A 13929-nucleotide genomic window follows, 5' to 3' on the forward strand; every position below is an offset into this window, starting at 1 on the left:
AGTAACTTCTTTTCCTGATACTGCAATATTTAATTATTTCTTGAGACATAACAAAAGGAAAGGTGAGAATGGCCCATTAATGAAATGTACTAAATCTGCAACAACATATACAAGTCTACTGACAGCTGTTAATAAAATCAGCTACCCGAGTTGTATTATGTTCTGAAATAGCTAAATCATGACAAAAAGTGGAAAGCAACAACACAACTAAAGCTGACTTGTGTCTGTCTAAACTCCTGGCTCTGAAACTTTCCCCTTCAAATGGTAATACAAAAGGATGTCTTTTCTACACTGCAAATGCAGCCTCAAGGCATGAACACTTACTAAAGGATAGTCCCCACATCAGTTTAGATAAGAGTCAATAAGGGCTAAGAAAAGCACATTGTTATAATTTATTTAAAATTAGTATTCCATGTATAAAAGACAAATTTATCACAATCAAAGCTTAGCTTTTTTTTTTTCTTTTCTTTTAAACATTTATTCATGCATGACTAGAATCTAAAGAACTTGAACAATAAAATGTTTGAGAGATAATCAGGAATGCTGCAAGGCAACTGGGAAAGTTCTTTTATTACTCATGAGAAGCAACAATATTAGCAAAGTTTTACTTCTCGTGTAGCAAAAGTTATTACTAGTAGCAACAAGTATCTGAATCCTCCATATTACTCTCTTTAAGCTCTGACCTCCCTGCTTAGTAGAGAAACCATAAAATTATTTACCCAAACATTTCACAATACTTTTAATAGTTGTAATAGTAATAATAATAATAATAGTAATAATATCTCAGCCACTGCTGTAAGCGTATCATAAACAGTGGAAACACATTCATATGTAACCTTAAAACCACACCATCTTTGAAGAAGAGGAAATCTAGAATACATCAAAGTCAAAGCCCAAGAGATAAGGGTAAACATAAATTAACAGTGTGTAACTGGTCATTATAATCCAGACAAGCCTGTAGTGGAACAGTGAAGGCTTAGCAAGAACTCACGGTTGGAAGATGCTAAGGTTTTTCTCACCTTTATATACAGCACCTACCTAGATGTTTGCAGATTCTTAACCAAAATCTACATTTGCTTGAAATAAGAAGAGCTTCCTAAAATTTCAAGGACTTACTGAGAAAATCCTTGTATAAAGACTTGTCCAAAATTCCCAGGATCAGGTCTGTCCCCATCACTGCAAGAACACACAGCAGCACACATCCCTTGCCAGATCAGCAACCCTGATTCACCATCTATTCCTCAAGACAAGGAAAACTCAAACAAAAACCCCAAGGAACTCTTGAAAGCTTTTTTAAAACAACTGGATTTATATTAGGCCATCCAAAGCAAAAGCCATTCTGTATTTCCTCCCCTAACTTTCCCCCAGTACTGAAGTATCCTTTTAGGTCAAGGGTCTCCTGTATCTGAGGTGGCATCGCTTGTAAGTTAAGCTTCTCAAATGGTCTGCAAATGTGGCTAGCTGTCAAAGGATAGTTAGGTGCTCCTATGACAATGTAAACGCTTACAAGTAACAGCAGTCACATCTTGAACTCAAACCCTACAGAATCTGAAGTGCTGCCATCATTTAGTAAGTTTCCATCTTTAATAATCAAATATCCTTCTTTAAGTATGTAACCCTACTTAAAACACCTCAACCCTTTAAGAGCCCACTGCAGGCCGTGATCCATAGCAAGGGAACACTGTACAAGAACAACCACTTACAGACCTCCCTTTTACAACCCCGAATCCTAACTCCCAACAAGTCTTATCAAGCAATCAAAGTCTCTCACTAGCGACTTGTTTAATTACGATCCCTGGAGAGGAGACTTGAAAAACTGATTTATGTGTCACGGTAGCCAATTTGTTATCCAAGATTGCTCCCATATCAGTGGAGGATCATCCCAGTTTAATAACCATCCATTATCAACACAACATGATTGCAAACTGGAATTTCAATTAGAAAAAGAAACAAACCCCAAATAAAAGTAGAGAGATAAGCAAGCAGGCAGATCAACACTGATATAAAAATGCTGGATATAAAGAGATTCTTTGTCAACATCAACTGGAACAATTTGTAATATGGCCATGAGCAAGTTTCCTTTTTACATCAGCTTTAAAAGCTCAAGGTATTACAACTACCTGCTCATATAATCCAGGTATTTATACAGTCCAAATATCCCAAAACCTGCAAGTGATTGCTTGCACATTTGTTTCAGACACCTGCGCAGAGCTTTCGCAAACCAGAGTTGGCTGCTATTGAAAAGCTTTCAGTGCAGAGAGTGGGTCTCCAGAAGAGAACTACAATGCCCAAAAAATACATTCATCTAAATCAAGAAGTGCTAGAAATGGTTCTCATATTACTCTATCAAATACAAGAAGCATCAAGGAGCAACACCATGCACCCAGGCTAACATCTTCACTAATCTCAATCTTTAGTTCAGACAAAGTGGTTGGGCAGCTCCTGCAGCATCTTAAGGTCAAGACTTCTTCTCCCTCACAAGTAAAGCAAGCAACTTGCATTTAGAATGCTAACAGGCACCACAGCAGCACAAGAAACACCAAGAAGGACACAAAAATGTTAACATTCTCTCATCATTTATGTTTTCAACTGCAAACTTAACACTCAATGCAAAACAGTGAGTGTAATAGGCAAGGTTTTTAAATGCTGTCATATCCCTCTGGACTGACACTAGTGTAGGAAGAATAAGGATAATTTGGCAGCTGATGAAAATGACAACATGAAAATACATAACCATTACAAAAACCAAAGCTGAAGTATTTCATTAGAAACTCATCCCTCCTAACTTCACCTCCCTCCCAAAAACAATGGAGCTTTGAAACTATGAGACTATGCACAAAATGACAGAGAAAAAAAACAACTCTCTTTATTAAAAGTGATCTCAATAAAACTAAGTTGTTATGAGGACATCAATCCTAATCAAATAGGGTAAAGATTTGGAGGTACAGGTAAAAAGTTTTAAGAGACAAAACACAACAGAATAGCAGGATACAGCTAAAGAGAGAAGGAACTTACATTATGATCTTAACAGTTGTTGTGGGCTAATAAAACAGAAAATACAACCAAGGGAATAAAGTCTTATTATAACAGTAGCCTTAAATCAAAATTTAAATGCATCACAGATTCTTCCCTCGATAAAGACATGCTACTCTGTCCAGGAATCAGAGCCACAGCATTGGTTTAAAGCTTCTAATTGTTGAAAGGGGAGGAAAGACTTTAACACACTGAAAAGCACCTTGGACACTACCAAAGAAAGGCAAACTCTGGCAAAAAAACACTAAGTTGTATTAATGGCTTACAAACTCTGTATTCCTTAGAAAAAAAAACAGTAATACAAACAGCCAAACTCTTCTGTCATATATATATATATGCACAGATCTAAAATAACATTATCAAGTTATAAGAAAGAGTCTGAGTTTTGTCCAGGGTAAGACACTTGGTCTTGACCAGCAGGTAGCATTATTCTGCTTAATTTATCAGTAAGACTATTAAATACAATCAGATTATTATTGCCTTAAAATAAGGCATTTTTAACGTTTTCTTCTCAAGATGAGATGTGTTCATAATTAACCTTCCCAAGTTTACCAACTCCTGTCTAAAAGCCTGATTCCTACGTCAAGTTTTGTTGACTAAATTCCCAGATGCAAACTACATCACTAAGGAGTTTTTATCCCTAAAGTAATGTACTCTGTTTATTTTACCCCAAGATTCCAACTATTGAGGCGTGCTTCGAGGTCGCTGTCATCCAAAGAACTGGGTTTTTTATGACGATGGTCCTGGAACATAAAAAAAGTCAAAACAACAGATCAGAAGAGCTGGCAGATACATAGGCAAGAAAATAAGCTACTCATTGCCTTGGCTATGCCTACACCTTGCTTCCTAACACCTCTGGCAGCTTTAATCTAAATAGCTCCATTACCAGTAGGATACTGTACTAAGAAAGGAATTCAAAGGATAAATTAGCTGTCTCCTCACTTTAATGTTGTTCTTTATTTTACTTATTTCCAAAGCAACGGCCTCCTTTACAAAGGGTGAGTTTACTAAACAAAAACCAAACTACTCTGTTCTTCAGGCAACAAGCTAGGAATGATCCCTCTCCACAGGACTTTCTATGTGGCTAATCCAGAAACCACCCCCTAAGCCTCCAAATAAATGAAAAGTAATAGTAATTAAAGGAAACCGCAGCAAGGCAGGGATAGTTATAGTGGGCAGATATAACCAGAAAATCAGAACGTTGAAGCCTGGATTACTTTGTCACATTAAGTTTTGCTAGCAAGAGGTCTGCATATTGGCGTGCAAGCAAATCTTTCTTAAATCTGCTCATTCACTGTAAACATACAGTGAATGGTGCTTTGACTTCAATTAATCAACACTTGGTTGAGGCAGCTCTTAATGTTTCTTAAAAGACTCCCTGTTCCTCTACCTGGGCCTGAATTATGCCAGAACATCTGTGCATCCCTGACAACAGAACAAGATACTATTTGTTCCAGCCAGCCAAACGTTCATCAAACTGTTTGGCAACGCAAGAGAGAATTATTTCATTTAAAGGCCCTTTTAAAACTGTAATCACAGTAGAATCCAATATATGGAGCTGAAGAACAATGATGTGCACTGACTTGTCTAACATTGCCCTGGAAGCCTGTGGCAGAGCCAAGAACAAAAAGCATAAACAAAACAACAAAAATCAGACACTTTAAAGCCCCAGATCCAGGTTTCAATTGAAGAAAACCCTTTTCTTTACAAAAGCTGCTCCATAAAAGCTATTTCTTTAAGTCAAGTAAAATAAACAGGAAACCAATGAGGAGAAATTTAGTAAATCCAGCATCTGGTTTTTATTTTTTATCATGTCATTTCTTTCTTAAATCACACTTGTATATACACAATTAGCACACACATAAGTACACTCATACCAGCCAGAGCATAGAGCAGACACTCATTTTTTGCCCACAGGCCACTTGTAGCCTGCCATGGTAAAGCATCCTTTGCTAGTCCTCTATTCCAAACACGTATTAGAACACAAATTTCCTCACAAAGGCCTCAGAAGCAAGCTGCCAGTTTATCCACTCACATGTCACATTGTCATAAGCCCAGTAAAGAAGGGTAAGAACAGTCTGTATGAACTGCTCGGGTGTCAACAGCCCACTTCCAGCTTCATGCTCTCTAAACTGTTCCTCTGATACCATCAAAACAATAACTGTGGGCAAGCCCACAATACACATACAGCAAATTCAGTGTTTCATGGAGGAATGAAAGCTATTATAGAAGCACTGGCTATGGCAAAGGAACTGTGTCAGACAGACCTCTTCAGTAATAATACTATATTAATAAAGACTATAATAAAGATTAATAAAGACTATATTAATAAGACTGTATTAATAAAGACTGGACACTGCAAGGCTACAGAGTACATTCACGATGCTTGTCGATAACATGTAGTTGTCAGGAGGAATTTTCAGTTTAAATGCTTGCAATTATACAAACAATACCATTCGATATTTTGGACTAAAAGGGTTTTACGTGAAGTCTGTTTAGTGTCCTTCTATCAGCCACAATGCTGCCTGTGGAAAGACTGATAAAACAAACTGTCCAAAATTCACTCCTTCAGAGGTCAACCATCACTAAAGAGAGCCAAAGACGTCTATGCAGCCTTCTTTAATCTACTATTGCAAAATACAAAATGATGTCAATATAGTCAGCTTGCCAAGCCTAGGGAAAACAATGCAGCAGACGTTAATCACACTACACTAAACAGAGGTCAACTGTTAGGATTAATGGAGAGCATCCTGCAACTGCTTTCCCCCTGCACTTGCAGAGGGCACATTTTGATGAGCATTAGTCCTTTCTATCACTCCTTCCCAAATGTCTGCACTTGTACACATGGATAGTGCTTCATGCAATTAGAAATAACAGCTTTATGGGGATATACAGAAACAATACATTGAAACTAGAGCAAGTCTGATGACAAAAAGGAGAAGCATCTTACCGACTGTGGTGTGGCTGGGTTGTCTTCAGCTGTCCGGTGAGGAGGACTCATAGAATGCGATCTTAATGCTGGCTTCTCATTGTACTTGAATCTTTCCCTTTTATTAACAAAAACAGTAAGCAGAGAGAGAATTCATTTTCAGCAACTGGTGGCACACAAAGGAAGTTAATGTTAAAACCTTTTAAAATTTACAAAATAATTGTCAAGATGCAAAGATCAAAAATAGAACAAAAAAGGGGAAAATTTCTTATTAAAGGCAAACAAAAGCCTTCAGCATTCCATTAAAAACACAACACCAAAACCTCCCACACCAACTAAAATACCAGAAATATCATGTACATCACAGTATATTAAAAGGTGTTCTCTACATTTCTGTTACCAAATGACCCAGCATCTGCCAACAGATTTTTAGACTAAATCCAAGCTAACTGAGAAGGCTGATCTAGAAGAATGTTTTTAAAACAAAATCACTGAGCATCTGAGACTGTGCAGGATAAAGTCCAGCATCTAGGGGAAGAAAAAGGGATTAAGGTGATGGTTGGCTGCACCAAAGGGGAGAAGACTTTTAAGACCAAAAATACATGAGGTTAGATCAAGGTATGTTTTGTAGGACATACACACCTGAAGACAAGGGCAAGCACTACACAGAGCTCAACAGGAAGGCAATGACTTGTAAGTGGAGAGCAACATGGCAAAGAAAAGTCCTAAAGATTGTATTTGTTGCATTTCCATTTTATCGACTCAAGTGGTTTGGTTGCACAGGGACAGGGATTTTCTGGAAAACCTTTAGTTAAAGGCCTATTGTTTAGTCATAAGCAACAGCAAATTAAGAACAGCAGATAGGTGCTGATAACCTTCACTAATGTAACCTGGGCAACAGATATTTCTCAATCATAGAACAACGAAAGAAAAGAACTGCCTAGGACAAAAATAAAATGAAAGTTATATGAGTTTATTAGATAGGCTGATAAAGCAAAAGATCCAAAACAGTAGTGAAACACCCTTCAGCATATACTCCACTGTCAAATCCACACGTCTTAATGTAATTAAAAACTCCTGTTAAGTCACAGGAAGGTGAAATGAACTAACTGTGTTATATTAAAATCAAATCAGACCACTAAAATACCTTTCTTTCCATCTGGCAGCAAATTATACAGTATGTGATGCCAAAAAAACACAGACAAATTAAGTGTTTGTGAACAGAAAGACAACTGTTGCATGTACAATATAAACTAGTCACTTCTAGGAAGACAAACCCAGACGAACTTCTCATGAAGCATAGCCCCAGCTTTCAACAAAACAGCAGGGAACAGTGAGACAGAACAACTGGGAGCATACCTTCCCTTCCAGCACCACTAAATACCAACAACGGGTAGGGATGCAAAATTATTGCAAAGCTGTAAATAGTTTAGATAAGCACAGTAATAGAGGCGAAAAAACCCAAATGAAATATAAGAATACAATGACTGTCTTCAGCATGTTCCAAATCATGCATTTCTTACCCAGATTTCATTTGACACAAAATTATCAATCATTAAAAGAAAACAAAGCTTTGCATGTCAGTAGATGTTCACTTGTATCAGGCTTCTTTCCTGAACAGTATTCAGGTTACTTAACAACTCAATACAGCCCCAATTGTTTAAAATGACAGAAAACAGATTTCATGCCCATATCATTAAAAGATTAAGGAATATCAATAAATATGCAAACCAATCCAAGTTACCTGTAGTATTTTAAACTGACAAAATGGGGAAGAGAAGACTAGATGCATTCTTGGTTCTTTATTTGCTATTTTGAAGAGGAGCTGAAAAGAAAGTTGCTGTAATTGATTCTATAAACTGTATTTGAAGAGATCCTTAAGGATGGACTGCAAGTTTGCTTCTATCAACCACATACTACCCATTCACTCCCTTTTCCAGCCTTCTGCTAACACAGGTCAGGCTCCAGAAATCACAAGATGATTTCTTTTTCCTCCCATGGCAGATGAGTAGAGCATGGTCTTGACACCAGCCCTGTGACCTCCTGCTTCAGCCAAAACAGTGAGCTAGCATGGGAGAAGGAAGCAATTTGCTGCTAATAAAGGAGATCAGTAAATAATTTCCTACTAGGAACAAAGTAAGGGAAACTCACTGGTTCCTCCTGGTATACAGCACTAACCTTGAACAATGTTTTCCAGGCATGATCTATAAACATACATATATTTATTTCCTATGGGGTCAGAAAGCCCAGGTTTCTCTTCAAACCAAGCCACACATTGCTGAACCCAATCCTCTCATGTTTCAAAATAAAGATGCACCTTTCTAGCTCCAGCTGGCTTGGTCTTACTCATTTACACCCTGCAAGCAAGGTTTGTCTATCTGCTTTTTCTTGAGCCAGATAAACAATTCTGTATAGAAAAGCCAGACTCTTCACACATAGAAGTATATGTATTGCAAGATAAGAATGACTATGAAAAGAAGTTCTCCATTTGTTTGCTTCTTTTAAAGGAGGGAATCTTGAGATAAACAAACATCAAAACATTACTCAAATATTTCTCACTGACATTATCTATTTCGCCTTGAGAAAACGTTGTGGTCTATCTGTAAGAACACAGACACGGCTGGAATGCGTAATGTTCATCCAACTACAGAGATTACATGCCTATGGAGATGGAGACAGCTTGCTTGATACAAGTTCTGAATAGACACACAAGTGTAATGTAACAAGACCACCATCTGCTGGCTCTCCGTGCAAATTGCAGAGCCCAGAAAAAACGCTTCACATCGCATGAACGGCCCATTCCAAACTGCAAATACAAAGACGGGATCTGTATGTTGAGTATGGCGAACATCATAACATAAACACATGTGGATATGTATTACATAAGCTATTTCTACAAAACATAACAGACGAAACGTTTGCCTTCAGTAATTCTTCCTGCTTAACTCACACATTTAACCCAAGTTTCTCATTGCTATGTGGATTAATTTATGTAATCTACAAAGCTATCACGATTTCTAGTTGCCAACACAAACTCAGATTTCCTTAGACACAGCTGCACTCTCGGTGTGAGCATCATTAGCAGAGCCATGCCTACACAGCTAAGTTTCACTTCCAGATTTCTTTAAACCCATAACTGACCCCATAACATTTACTTGCTTCTCCTGACATGAAATAATACGTAACACAGGTCTCCAAAGACCTCACCAGAGCCTTGGGAACTGTCTGACCATCACCCGTGGAGGGATTGCTACAGTCCCACAGGACAAAAAAGGAAAAGTAAACGAAATAGATGAAATAAAACTTCACCACCCTGCCCATGATTTTGGGAACTTTGCAAGACCGAGCTGAATCTTAGGGCCAGCTAAGGGATAAAGGGGTCAGATCTCCAATATTCTACTATATCTACTATCTCCTACCTCTAGATAGGAGAGTTGTGCTGATACTGCTTTACTGCTCCTAATACCTAAACTGATGCTGCATCATGCTGGCACTACTCCAGCGACCAAGACAACCTCATCAGATCTATGCCAGCTATCTTTACATGGCACAATGCTAACACAGATTCAGCTGAGGCCTCTAAAAGCATTTCTAAAGCATAACACATTGCTTGTTTTCATAAGCTTAAACCTACTTTATTTTTAATTGAGGGTATTTGAACAGCTCTTCCCAACTGTTCTTTGTATCATTGAGCCTAAAGCAGCAATAGGGTAACACAGCTAGGAGTTCCTCTGTTCTCCACCTTCGTCTTAAACCACAAGTCTGCTACCAAAATTACAGGTTCATGTCCGAGCATTTGAGTGCAAGCAATCAGACCACCCCACAGTACAGACAGTAGGACTCAGAAAGAGGAGATGCATCAGTCCTTAGAGCAACATTTTGAATGACTGTGAGGAATTACATAGTTAATGGATACACAAAAGGAAGTTTCATGATACTCAATATCAACATGATGTAACTTGCAAGAGGGCCTGTCTGTAATCTACCCAAATCACAGCTGAGTAACTAAGAAACCCAAGAGACTGCACTGTGATACACAGCATAAACCTAAGTGTGCCTGAAAACTAGGAAGAACAACAAACAATAACCACTTACGAACAATATGAGTGAACACTTAAAAAAGCATTAGACTTTTGAAACAAAACCTGGGTGCATATTTATAATGCAATGAAACCAAGCCAGGAGTTTCATATAGAAGCAGAGCAAACACTTACTTCCTCTTGCACAGTACCAACTGGGTTTCAAGTAATAGTCACACTCTGCCTCTAAGAACGCTTTTTTTCTCCAGGGATTTCAGAGTGTTTCAACATTAACTAAACATCAAAATGAGCAAACAAGAGGCAGCTCCATCCATGCCTGAAATGCAGCCACATAAAAAAAAATGCAATCATCATGCATCAAAATGTGCATCATGCAGTCAAAAAGTCTCAATCATCAGCACAGAGTTGCACTGCGTAGGAAAAACTAGAAAGTCAAGATTTAAGAACAGAATGTAGATTAAACTAAAATTTGCTTCAGATTCACACCAAATAGGGCAGAAAAAAGCCTGTGATTTCCAACAGCATCCAACCAGCCAGCTTGGCACAACTTCAGTACTGTGGGGATATTTTTCTTGGCCACCAGAAGGAGAAGCCTGATACATTTCATCCCTTTACCTGCTCTGTGAACAGCTCTGCATGCAATTCATTGGATCTAAGGATGCAGCTCAAACTTACTGGCTCCTGCAAACCTACAAAATGATACTACCGGATGGATTACCATAATAAGGGGCAGCTACAGGTATTCGGGGCTCTGCTGTACAGCTGCAAATAAGCAGAACTGAAATTTCTGTGTTACCCTAATGACAAACATGCAGGATCTAGACATAGAGGGTGCCAGTCACCAACAAAGTACATGTATGCATGCAGACAGCATGATACAAATCAGAACACTTGAAATCAAACTCAGAGAGATTGTTGAGACAAGGATGAAGTCAATGCAAACAATCTTCCACACACAAAAGAACACAACATGGCTGAGTACCTCACAGGCAGCAGCTCTGATTTTTAGCCTCCTAAGTTTTAACAAGTAGAGCTGGTCCAGTTTGACCTTCTGCAATCCAAGATCCATGAAGCTTATGGGAAATACAAAGAAATCTTGCTATTTCATAATAAAGCCACGATGAGAAACAAGACAAACAGGTGTTTAATACAAACTAACTTGCTCACAAAAAGATGGATCAAATCCCTTTCTTTGTATGCATTTAAATTTTTTTCTTGGCACAGAACAGCAACACTTGCTTATCTGCTGAGAGCCACTATTTTGTGTCTTCTATAAAACCTGTGAGCAACAACAGAACTTCCTTCAAAGCTATCACCTGTATGCTTGTTTATATTTCTATTCCCTACAGAAAAAAAAGCCATTTAAAATCTTTGATGCAAATGATCCTTTCAGCATTATGACTTCAGATTACAATTGCTTTTTAATGTCATACATTTACTCTTCCCACATTTTTGGTCACTTGCTTACTGTACATTCCTTATATTTTGAACTGTACAGAAACAGTGAAGATTAATCCACCTCAGCTTCCTTCATTAACACCACTTTCCAGTTTCCATACATCAGCATGCAGAAAACAGGACTGTGCAAGAACTCCAAAGACAGCAACTGTTTTGACCTACAGTAAGAAAAAATCTGAGTCTTCTGCATCTATACAGTCTTTAACCACATCACTTCTTCCTTACTGCCTGTCCACATTTGTCTGTGCTAACCTCTCCAAGTAATTCTGTATGAATTCTCTTTCCTTTTGACTAGTATGCTTTGCCACCATAATATCCAAGGTCTGAGAAACATAACCAGGGTAGCAGCTTATTTGATATGAATGTCAGAATAGCAGCTATTATCTACTTCTGAAGTCTACAGAGTACGTTACCAGTCTACAGAAAGTATTGACATAGAGATAATGGTGCAAAAAAAGCAGACCATGACTATTTTCTATATGAGCAAACAGTCTCTTTTTGCAAGTCACCATTAGTCCAAATCACTATAAACATCTATTAAACATGAATCGAATACTGAATAAAGCAAATACAGAAATCTTACCCATATGCAGGTGGTGTCGCTAAAGAAAATTCCTCTGTAGAAGATGTACTCCATGACACCTCATGCTTAGAGCCATTGTTTCCCAGTTCTCCCATTACCCAGTCAGGTAAACAGTCTGGGGTACTACTCCGAACGCTTCTTGAATTTGGTTCATCAAAATAAATCGACTACAATTAAAATAAACATAAGATTAACACTAGAATATATTTACAGAAATATATTCTTACACCTCTAAGGTCATTACTTGCAGGAATAGCTGCAGTATAAATATCCTTTTTCCACTGCAGTCAGTGAGGCTTGCACATATTACCTTCCCAACCCATGGAACTCAGTACAACAGGCAATGGTTTCAGTGTTTTCCAGTGTTTCAATATGAGCAATTTTCACATAGATTAGGCCTGTTATCTCACTTAAGATGGCTACTAGTCACCTCATTTAAGCATATTTTTCCTTTCACAAGAACTATCTGCTGATTAAGACAAAATACAGCCTTGAGTCTTTTATTCCATCTTTTCAAATCACACAAATTACTTTTCTGATCCTTCAGACCAGTTATTTTTAAATGCCTTCCTAGAACCTGAAGCTTTAAGAAGGTTCTTCAAAATAAAAGATTCTGCACATTGAAAGATTTGACCAACACCAGTTACAAGATATACAACGTAAATGCCTAAATTCATTCAGGACTAGTTTTCACATTTATGCCAAAGCAAAGACTCAAAAGCATTTACAGAGTTATGTTTAAGCAAGCTTGTCTGATAAAGAAACTACACTCACCATGTACGAAGGTAAAGTTTTCAGCATTCCTGGTTCTGGTTTATGTGTAAAAGGACCTTCTAGCACACCTCGCTTTAGCATGTGGAGCAGGAGTTTCGCATATAGGTTCCGATTCTTCCTGCCCACTATTCCTGTGCCCGCTCCAGAGGGTTCACATAGTTTTTTAATCCACAGTGCACATCTCTGTCGTTCTAGGAATATAAATACACATAAATCACTGCACATGTCCAGAGCAAATCAAACACATAGGGAAAACAGAAACCAGGCACCTATTTTGTAGCTGGTTCCCTTCTAATGTAAAACAAACACCCCCCCCAACGACCGAACCAAAGGCAAAAGTTGTTAAATACCTAGACTAAAGTCTCTAACAATAGTTGAAATTTAAATCATCCACATTTTCTATAAATCACGTTTACCAGAGGTTTATGACTTCTACAAACAGCATGCTCAGAATCAATCTCTAGTAAGCACAGAACACACAAGTCACCAGGAGCTCTGAACTCACTGCAAGAGCCCCATTAACTACCACACACAGCTTACATGAGCGTTTCTGTTTGAAATACACAATAAATATTCATCCATTTTAAAAGTCTTTACTGATGCACATTTTACCACATTTACCTGACCTATGCTGTAGTTTTAGAACATGAGGCTTCATATCCACAACACAGTGATCGAATTCTGCATCGAGTTTTCCCCATACTTCCTCTTCACTGTTCATTTTGAAAGAGCACAAAGTAACCTGCAAAAGTATTCACATTGGAATAGAAAAGATCAAACCCCACTACGCTTCAGTCTCTGTATCTTAGCCCATGCAAAGACGTGTTTTTAACTGTAAGGAAAATAAACCTAAATACTTCACTATGTTTAAACAAGCACAGGAATAAGAGAGATTAATGGCAAACGGAAGAAACTGAATGACATTTACAAGAGCGTGCTAGTTTAGATTGGAAAAGGAGCACTCAACCACACAAAACCGCATTCAATTACATACAGTTTGCATAAAACACCTACAGGCATTTATGTCATAGCCACATTGGTAAGTTTTCCCTTCTTAGAAGCAGCTTTGGGGCTGTTGGCTTTGGGAACGAAAACCAATGACAAACCTATGG

The 13929-nt window shown here is 38.1% G+C and overlaps 1 protein-coding gene across 5 annotated transcripts in view; it reads right to left on the reverse strand.

The window, feature by feature from the left end:
* Positions 1 to 13929, reverse strand: part of CEP112 (centrosomal protein 112) — a 184197-nt gene that overhangs the window by 169612 nt on the left and 656 nt on the right. For 2 of the 5 annotated variants that reach the window (XR_009729033.1, XR_009729034.1), the window contains exons 1-6: positions 13832 to 13927; positions 13439 to 13559; positions 12818 to 13008; positions 12044 to 12210; positions 5984 to 6080; positions 3702 to 3776 (exon numbers count right to left, since the gene is read on the reverse strand). Coding sequence is in view for 3 of the 5 variants with exons in the window: in XM_061377219.1 (XP_061233203.1) it covers positions 3702 to 3776; positions 5984 to 6080; positions 12044 to 12210; positions 12818 to 13008; positions 13439 to 13559; positions 13832 to 13837 (657 nt within the window). In the remaining 2 variants the exon portion in view is untranslated. Of the gene's footprint in view, positions 1 to 3701; positions 3777 to 5983; positions 6081 to 12043; positions 12211 to 12817; positions 13009 to 13438; positions 13560 to 13831 lie in introns of all 5 variants that reach the window. The other 3 variants (XM_061377219.1, XM_061377217.1, XM_061377218.1) reach the window with 3 other exon arrangements.

The sequence above is a fragment of the Neopsephotus bourkii genome, unplaced genomic scaffold, assembly GCF_033783945.1.
Source record: "Neopsephotus bourkii isolate Nb327-2 ecotype Australia unplaced genomic scaffold, CSIRO-AGI_Nbou_v1 NB_1749, whole genome shotgun sequence".
NCBI classification, from domain to species: domain Eukaryota; kingdom Metazoa; phylum Chordata; class Aves; order Psittaciformes; family Psittacidae; genus Neopsephotus; species Neopsephotus bourkii.